Source organism: Elephantulus edwardii, unplaced genomic scaffold (assembly GCF_000299155.1).
Source record: "Elephantulus edwardii isolate Elephantulus edwardi_28Jun2011 unplaced genomic scaffold, EleEdw1.0 scaffold00046, whole genome shotgun sequence".
NCBI classification, from domain to species: Eukaryota; Metazoa; Chordata; class Mammalia; order Macroscelidea; family Macroscelididae; genus Elephantulus; species Elephantulus edwardii.
This window is the reverse complement of record NW_006399796.1, coordinates 17,118,321-17,128,333: the sequence shown is the minus strand read 5'-3', so window position 1 is coordinate 17,128,333 and position 10,013 is coordinate 17,118,321. Positions and strand designations below refer to the sequence as shown.

The following is a 10,013-nucleotide window of genomic DNA, read 5'->3' as shown; positions in this document are numbered from 1 at the left end:
CCAATTGGTCTAGTGGTGAGAATCTTTGTCTTCTTGGCATTGAGCCTCAGTCCATTCTGACGGCTGCAATCCTTGATCCTCTGCAGCAAGTGCATGATGAGAAGTATAAAAATGTGACAATGAGATGCAAAGTGAGCACCAGCTACTGGAAAAATGGTGCCAACAGACTTGCTCAATGCAGGTCTGCCAGAAATCTCAATTTGTAAATATGCGGTATCTGCAAATTCCAACAAAGCATGTATGTGCCCTTTGGCAAAATTATAACCTTACCAAATGAGACTACTCCAAGAAATTCTGGAAACTCATCTAAAAGTATCATAAAAATGGAAAAATGCAGAAATGTAACTTAAAGGAATACTTTAGAAACTAATGTTTTATACAGTATTGAGAAACTTTCCTATACTTCTTCAATGGGAAAAAAGATACCTTTCATTGATTAAAGAATTCTTACTGAGGACCTAGCATTTTATGTATACTTTAAAAAATCTGTGTGAAATTAGAAGAATATCTGAATTTTTAACCATTTTAAACTAGTGGTAACTACTTGTTGTAGAAAGCAAGTGAAACAGAAAAGAGTCACAAAATTACTTTCAATGAAATAAACAACTATCATGGGTATTTAAAAAAAGAAAACAACAAATCAATAAAGTCAACAAATTATTTGAACAAAAGGGACTATAATCACTTTTTTAAAAACCCAAACAATGAAATCTACACATTACCTGAATAATTGAACCTATAACCACTGGGCCAACAGGTAGCACTGTGATAGAGAAGAGACTGAGATTGTTAAAAATTTCAGTTTACTCAGTTCCACAACGAACACTCTTAACACCACCAGTCAGGCAATCAAAAGACGAACTGCATTCAGAGTGATGAAGAGCAAAAATGTCAGTCTAAAGATTAAGGTGCACCTGATCTAGGACATGATCTTCACAATTACTTGCTATCCATCAGAGATCTAGATAATGACTAAGGATAATAAAAGAATTGATGCCTTTGAGTTAGGTTACTGGAGAAGAGTCTTGAACATATTATGGACCGCCAAGAAAACAAAAAGGTCTGTCTTGAAGAGGGTGAAATCAAGTTTCTCCTTGAGGCTAGAATTTCAAAGCTCACATACTTTGGGCACGTGGCCAGGAGAAACAAATCTTTGGAGAAGGACATCATGCTTGGAAGGGTGGAGGGAAAGCATAGGATGAGATGGATACAGTTACCATGGCAATGGGGGTAGGTGTGTCCAAGTCAGTGAGGACTGGCTCAGGACAGAACAGGCTTCAGAGTATTGTACATAGGGTCACTATCAGTCACAGGAGACTTGACAGCACATAACAATAACATAGGCCAGTAAGCAACACCATGATTTATGGCAAAAAAGACTGCAACTGGCAATGATTTCCTTTTATTTGGATCCACAATCAAAGCCCTTAGTACCAGCAGAGAAATCAAGAGATGTATTTGCCTTGGGCAAGTCCGCTTTCAAGGACTTCTCCAAAGTACTGTAGGTGGTGATGCTGGTTTGAAGACTAAGATATATCTCTAATCAGACCATGGTCTTTTCAATCACATGCTTTACCTCTGAGAGCTGGACAATGCATAAGGATGACAGAAGAAGAATCAATGTATTTGTATTGTGGTCTTGGAGAAGAGTACTAAATATCCCATGGATGTGAGTGCAGCCCCAAGGGCCAGAGCCAGAGGGCTTCACCCAAGCTTGCTGGAGAACACAGGGAACAATATAACTGCAGAACTAAGGGAATTCTGTAATACTAACCTAAGCCTTGAGGCTTAAGGTCAAAGGGCCTGCAAACATTCCTGAGAAGCTGTCGGGACAGAGGAACTGTACCCTTCTGCCAACCTGAATTATGGTCTGTTAACTTCCCTAATAAATTTCATAGCCATTGAGTATGTTTCTGTGAAGTCTGTGTGATCACTGCATAAGATGCTCGACTCAGTAGAACAGTATTACTGGTTTGCGGATTAGGAGAAGTAGGTATCGTAGCATGGGGGACAGTGTCTGACCTTACAGAAATTAGTTTTGTAATATGGATGTTGTTGATGGGAACAGCAACCCTTTGTGGAGTTGGTAGAAGTCCGATTTAGCTATATTCAAGCTACCTATATTTTTTATACTCTGCTTTCATTTTCTTGACAGCATTTATAACCTAGCTTATTTGTTTAATGTCTCTGACAACTAAAGATCCCTGATGCTACAATGATTAAAGCACTCAACTGCTAACCAAAAGGTAAGTTATTCACACACACCAGCTGCTCTGCACAAAAGATGTGGCAGACTCTTAAGTAAACACTCACAGGCTTGGAAATCCTATTGGGAAATTTTACTACCCTATATATGAATTGCACTGGAAAAACCTGCTGTTGAGAACCTCTCCAGAGTACAGAGAAGCAAATATGTCAGTCTAGAGAATAAGGTGTTCATGATCCAGACTGTGGTCTTTGCAATTACTTGCCATGCATCAGAGAGCTGAACAATGACTAAGGATGACAGATGAATTATTAATCAATGCCTTTCAGTTGTGCTGGAGAAGAGTCTTGAACATATAATGGAATGCCAAAAAAACAAACAGGTCTGTCTTGAAGAGGGTAAAACCAAGTTTCTCCTTGGAGGTTAGGATTCTAAAGCTCCGTCTAAACATACTTTGGGCATATGGCCAGGAGGGACTGGTCCTTGAAGAATATCAGGCTTGGAAGTGTGGAGGTACGGTGCAGGAGAGGAAGACCTCAGATAAGATGGATTGATACTCGAGTAATAAGGATAGGTATGTTGGAATCAGTAAGACTGGTTCAGGGCAAAGGCAGGCGGAATCCTGAGCAACTTGACAGCAAATAACAATAAACACAACATATGGTTGCTATGTGTCCTAAATTTAGTCAACAACAATGGTTTTTAGTTTTGGTTTGGAGCCACTAGGGTAAAATTCATTGCAAATAAAAACACACTATTCATAAGAACTATTACTATATATTTTAACTGTACTATTTTGGCCCTTTACTTTTCAGTCACAAGACTAAAAGTGAGAACACCAACACACATAGATAAAACCTATAATTAGCAGTGTATGAATTTTGTCATATTTTAAATCCCAGTATTTTTCTTTCCTTCTACTCAAGTAGTCAGTTGGTGTATACCTGGGAAATGCACAGATGCTATTGGTCTTTAGCAGCCATGGCAGGAAGGATACCACAAATAGTATGAGTTGTAGTGCCTCTGATAAAATTACAAAATAGGTAAAATTTTACTTTAGTCCAGTCAAACATTTCTTATCAGGCCCCCATTCACTCAGTCCTGGACATTAGTCTCTACCCATCCAGGTATGACTCACTCTTGATCCTTCAGGGTAACCTTCCTGCCTCAGGTTAGTATATAACTTCTTGCCCAGAAATCAGCATTGCCTTCTCCAAGAAACATCTAAAGATCTATAAGTGTTGGAGGAATTAGTAAATTTATTTCGTATTTTCCTGAAAGTCCTTGCTAAATGGGAGAAATGGCCCACATGGACAGGTTCAGAAATGAATGTTAAAAGAGGGAATAAAACCCAAAAAAACCACAAAACAACCCTCAGAAATGTGCTGCTTAAGTTGAGGCCTGAAGAATATGCTGACAGAAGAATATTCCAGGCCAAAAGAAGTACACACGTTCAAATAATAAGGTAAGTAACTGCTTGGAACATCCATGTTTTTGTTGTTGTGTGGCATCATGTCAAAACTGACCCTCCAGAGGGTTTTCAGAAACAGTAAATCACACAGGAAGAGACTGCCCATCTTTGCCCACAAAGAGGCTGAGCTAAAAAAGGGCCAACATAGACTTTAGCATAAATAATGTAGGAAGCTGTTTTGAATTGTATCATACACATACACATACACACACAGAGGAATCTTAACCCCCACACTTGTAGAAATAATCCCCTTTGGAACTAGGCTTTTCTTTGGCACAGTAACAAGTCTGCTCTGGATATGCTTTACATCTAATCACTCTTGAATTACAAGAAATAGCAGAGACAAAGAGAAAAGCAAGCATAACCTGAGGAAGAAAGATGCCACATCAAGTCCATGAAGGACCCAAGGAAAAGAGGATGGGGGGTTATAGAAGTGGAAAGTGATGAGGCTCTTCCCCCTCTAGAGCCTGCTGAGAGCAAACCTTCCTATTTAGGCAATGCCTTGGCCCATGAATCTGAACTTTTAGATTCTTAAACTGTAAATATATAAACTTTTCTTAAATACCACTAAGAAATGAGACATGGAAAACTGTTAGTTCTGTGCAAAGGAGCCACACAAAAGAATGCAGGGTGGAAAATGTTGGGGCCAATACAAGAATTAGGAATTAGGAAATCCAAGCTATACAGTGACAGTCACATCAAAATCACAATATTATGTCATTCTCCTCCTTGCTCTCAGTTTCATGCACTCATTCTACTTTCAGGAAGTCTGGGTAGAGAAGTGATGGTGCCAATGCTCAGAATGTTCTTCCCCTTCAATACCTCTTGTCAACTCACAGTAGGTCTGAGGAAGAGAGAAAAAAAGTACTATTTCTGGCCTTGGAGTCAGAAAAACTTGAACATGAATTCCAGCTATATACATACTGCTTTGTGTGAGAGTGGCATTAAGCAATTTCTTCAGCTTCTTTGAGCCAATGTCATTATGTGCAAAACATACACAAAGCCTTCTTGGGGATTTAATTTTCAAAACCCAATAAATGTAGTTCTTCCCTTTATGTTCTCCTTTAATTAATCTGAGAAAAGAACAAGAACTGGACAAACCATCAGCTAAAGGATTCCAATTCTTGGCCTTGGAACAAATACAAAGGTTACTCTGTTTGAAATTGTAATAATAATGCTTTAAATCCAGTAGGGATTATAATGTATTGTCTACTGCTACATGAAAAATAAAAGAAGGGAAAAGGTCAGTTACACAAAAAGAAAGATCCTCAGTGATATGAACTGACACAATGACTATAGCAATGGGCTCAAACACAGCAAGGATTCTGAGTATGGCCCAGGACCAGGATGTGTTTCCTTCTAGTGTACACAGTGCATTTTGAGTTTGAGCCAACTCTAAAGCCCTTGACAATAACACATTTCCCCATGCTTGACATTACCTCAATCATATATTCTGAAATTGTCTAGCAAGTAATTCTTTGCCAACTCTCCACTTATTTTTGGTTGGGTTTTTTTTGTTGTTGTTTTTGTTTTTTAGTAAACCAGACCAGAAATTAATTTTTAGGTTTCTCAACAAGACTGAGATTTCCCATGCCCGATCCTGGGATCTATTGTAATTATAGTATTTTCTCTACTGAGTAATTTAAACACCATCCATTCATTACTCAAATTTTCTCTTAGAATATGATATCCTACAGCCTACTTAAGCAGAGGTCTGGTGGCCTGGTGGTAAGGAGCTGTACTTGCTGGTCCAAAGTCACACAGAAGGATGGGCAATCTCCTCTCACGGGGTTTACAGCATCTGAAAACCCACTGGAAGCTTAACTATAAGTCGGTTCTAACTCAATGGCATATAAAAAATAGAATTCTTTCTTTTCCCCAAAATCTACTTCTCCACCAGTCTTTCCTATATCATGCAACAATACCACCTGGAGTCAACTTTCATCTTTCACATCCAAACCATCACACGTGCAATGACTATAGCCACCATTCTGATTAGTATCTAACCAGAGTACAGAGATAGCCTGGGTTCCTCTACTGCCATTATTGCCACATACAACCCACTTCTCAATCAGATTAAGGTGTTAAAACAAAGCACGTCATGCAACTTCATCAAAGAAAATTTTTCAGTGTCTTCCCTAGGCTGATATCTTTCAGTTCTTTGGACATATCAAACACATTCTCACCTTACTGCTTTCATTTATGGTGTTCCTTTGGCCTAGACTGTTCTGCCATTAATACTCAATTTACCCTTAAGTTTTGGCTCCAACATCACATGTCTGGAAAAACAACTTCTCCAATACCTTAATCAGATGAGGTTTACTAGCATCTTAACCATTCCTTTCACAGCACTGAAAACATTATTTGTAGCCATACATTTGTACAATTCTGACTGACAGCTGTCTGAAACGGTGTTGTAGTGTTGTGCTGTCAAACCAAAGGCAGGCAGGTCAAAACCACCAGCTTCTCTAAAGAAGAAAGCTCTCTCCTCCCATGCAACTTCCAACCTCTGAAAACAACTTGGGAGTGTCCACTATGAATTGGTTCCAACTCGACAGCATATAACAACCACTGCAATATCCTACACTGTCACGCCAAGTGGCCCACAACTAAAACTCACCCACCTTTCCAATAAACATATGAAGTGAACTCATGAATCATCTAAATCAACTGCATAATAAAGAAAAGATGCATCAAGGTCCACCTCAATTGGTTATTCAGGCAAAGCATTTCTAAAACTCACAGTACTGGACACTGCAAGTAATTCTTGTGGAAAAACAACACAGTAATTTATGATTAGCTCATTTTTTTTTGTTTTTTTATAGCTCTGAAACAGATTTCAACATAGTACATACTCAAATGCACTTAGATATAACTGCATGACAACAAACGTGTAATCAAGCACTTGAATTAATGATGCTTCAGAAACTCTAAATAATATAATTCCCTAAAAGACAGCAGCATTTGAGAACAGTTTAAACAGCTAAGAGTCAATCCTGACAGGGTGAAGATCAATTCTTGAACATCTGGCCAAATTATGTTATTAGTCTTTTATTACCAGCTCTCCAACCACAGTGTATCTCAATAACCATGATGTACTTAACATCACATATTTCTTTAATTACTAAAATTCTACATGAAAGTATTGTCAATAAGTGGTTATGTGATTAATCTAATATATGTCTTCGGATGGCCATAAAAGACCTAAATAGAATTCTTTTAAGGCAAGATATAAATTCATAAAACATTCATTATTTCCTAAATATACAGCATATAAGAGAATTTACAATAGAAATTCTAGAGTTTAATGCACATTCTAAAGTATAAGACACTACACTAGTTAGTATTTTGCAAACATTGAGTTGGTCCTTTAAGGTATTTCCTAATCTTCACAATAACCTTGAAAGCTGAGACTGATTTTTGGTAACTTCAACTACTGCAAAGCTAATATCCAAGTACTAAGTTTTTAAGACACTGTAAGCTGGATACACACACATGTGCACATACAAAACCATACAAAGCCCAAGGAACCAACAGTTTTAAAGAAACTGAAGAACTTTACTGAGAGTATTTAATTTAAAATACCAAAAGTCTCCTAGAAAGCCAAAAGTTCAAAGTAATATCCTTCATTTTTAAATGCCTTTCGAAATATTTCTATTCAAAACAACTTCTAAATCCTACTTAATAAAGTCAGTAGATCCCTTTACTATTAAACTACTATGCAAGAGTGAAATAAGCTTGAAAAATATCTCTGTATACTTTCAAATGCTTCAAGAAAAGAAAAATCAACAGCTCTGTTTAAATTAACAAAGACTTTGATTTTTCCAAAGGAAAAGACTAGATATTAGAGAAAAGGCATATAGAAACAAAAGAAAAGTTTTTGCTTCTAATATGACAAAGTACCACAATGGAATAACAGGAATAGTATTATCTAAAGCTAAATGATGTCAGGCTTTAAAACAATAACTGTAAGGGTTGGATCCTTTGCAATTATTTCACACTGTATGACTGTGACATTATCAAATCTTAGTACAAATATTCTCTTGTGTGAAATAATCATATATCCAAGATAAGTCACACAGATTCTCTATTTAAACTTTGCTAAACTATGGTCATTCTGAATCATTTCATCCTATGTGGTACAAGCTACGCATTTACAAAACTCTTATCAACAGCAGTGTCACACTCTTGTAAATGTACACTTGACAGTAATATTAACTCATAACAACGTTAGATGTTAACCAACTCTCTAAAGCATAACTATTATTTCAAAAGTAATGATTTTGAACCCTGAAGGTAAGTTTTATATGACATTGAAAAGGAGAATTACTTAAATGTAATGGTTAATGATGTCAATAACAAAATATATAAAAATGGGGCAGGGGGAGAAAATTAATGGAAGCTTTTGTTTACAAAGTATAGCTGCTTACACAAAGTCCTCAATAGGGTCTTCCTGGAATTCTTCACAGGAAAACGAAGACCCTACCCCCTCAACGGACTGTACGGTATGTTTTTCAGGTTTTTAAAAATATAGTTCCCTCCCTGAAGGTTTACATTATAAGCAAAATGAATGTATGCCATCATCAGGAATAGTATGTTCCAGAACTTAAGACTCCTATGATCTTCTGCATACTCAAGTTTACAAGAAATAAACTTTAATAATTTATAGACTGCAAGCACGCCCTGTGGTAAGATTTTCCTTCAAACTGCAACGTCCCCACTCTGGGGATCCCTAATGGGTGCACATAAGACACACTAGATGATCTTTAAAATGGGCACAGATGGTAGGTAGGTGCGCAGCACTCACCCCATGAGACGTCCACACCTAACCCTCCCCAACATTCATTCCCTTCTCTGGGGAGAGGGGGTGGCACAAATAGAACTGTCATCAGAGGGGTGGTAGCTGTTAAGCCTGGGTGAGAAAGCGCACAAGAGATCTATGACTGGATAGGAGGAGAGTTGTTCAAGGCAGCCTCTCTGAGATCACATTAACTAGCATAGATCGCTGCAAACTTTGGAGGGATTAGGTTACATTCCTCTGCACGTCCATCCTTGACAGCTGAATCTCGAGATGCCAAAAAAAAGTCGAGTGCGTTTATTCCCGCCTTCTCACCCGGGGAGGGAGGGAGCAGCCTCGGCGCTCAGCGTGGATCAGAGATCAGGGAGGGAGGCAGCGGAATGAGGAGGGGGCCCGGGACTTACCTTTTCCAGCTCATCGTGGAGCTCTGCCAGGCTGGGCCGGAGCAGCTTTTCGCCCAGCTGCGCGACCGTGTGCCGGTAGTGGTCGATCCTCGGCACGGCGTCCATGGTGTTGTGGCCGAAGGTGCGCAGGTAGTAAGTGTTGGTGTGGGTGTCATAGTAGTAGTGATGGTGGTGCCCGCTGCCGCCGCCTCCACCGCCCGAGTGCAGGCTGCTGCCCTCACTCAGCACCGTGTCCCCGCCGTTCTGGAAGCTCACGTTGGGTCCGTCGCCTCCGACCCCTGGGGCATCCGACAGGCTCTCCTCCGCCGAGGAGGAGGCTGCCGGATCCACGAAGTTCACGCGGAAGCGACCCTTGGCTTCCTCACTGCTCTTGGGGAGCCCGCTCCCGCCACCGGTCTTTCCGGATGCAGGGGTCTCCTTGGTCCCCGATCCGGCAGCTGCTGCCGCGGCCGCGGCCCGTCCGGCGCTCTCGGAGACCAAGTCCACCTGGAAGCGACTCTGGCTGGGGGTGGGCCCCAGCGGTCTTCCCAGCCCGTCCCCGGCCGCCGCGACCACCTCATTGCGGACCCCGCCGCCGCCCCGGCTCGCGGTGGCAGCATCCTCTGGCGCCGAGGGCACCGCAGTGCCAGGCAGGTCCACTCCGGTAGCTGCCAGCGCGGCGGCTGGCGGCGTCTCCCCGGCCCCTGCCGGCCTCGGAGCGCCGGAGGAGGGCGCCGTGGGCCTCGGTTCCATCGCCGCCCGACCACCTGCGAACCAGAAAAGCCTGGGGGACGTCACAGGCTACACGCCCTCCTCACCCCGCGGCGGCCGCGACCGCAACGCCTGATGAACGAGTCGCGCTCTCCTTCTCCTGCCTGCCGCCGCTAGCCCAGACCGGCACGAACTCCGCCGGCAGCCGAGTCAGCGCGCGAGTGAAGCAGGTTCGGGGCGGGCCCCGCTGTTTAAAGCCGCGGCGGGGCCGCTGTGGCTGCAGCTATGGGTGCAGCACGCGGGAGGCGGGGCCGGCAGCTCCCCCGCCCCTCAGCCCGCCCACCCGCGATCCCGCAATGGCGCACGGCAGGCGCTCCCGGGTGCCTGGGCCGTCCTGGACTCCTACGCAACCTGGCGGGGGAGCGGCCCGCACAGGGTTAGCAC

General features: G+C 41.9%; 1 protein-coding gene across 2 annotated transcripts in view; it reads right to left on the bottom strand.

Moving 5' to 3' along the window:
* SLC12A2 (solute carrier family 12 (sodium/potassium/chloride transporter), member 2) overlaps positions 1-9,793 on the bottom strand; it is a 101,858-nt gene extending 92,065 nt beyond the window's left edge. Inside the window, exon 1 of one of the 2 annotated variants that reach the window (XM_006886011.1) lies at positions 8,880-9,793. In XM_006886011.1, the coding sequence (XP_006886073.1) occupies positions 8,880-9,611 (732 nt within the window). In that variant the 5' untranslated portion in view covers positions 9,612-9,793. The remainder of the gene's footprint in view (positions 1-8,879) is intronic. The other variant, XM_006886012.1, reaches the window with a different exon arrangement.
* Between the last annotated feature and the right edge of the window lie 220 nt (positions 9,794-10,013).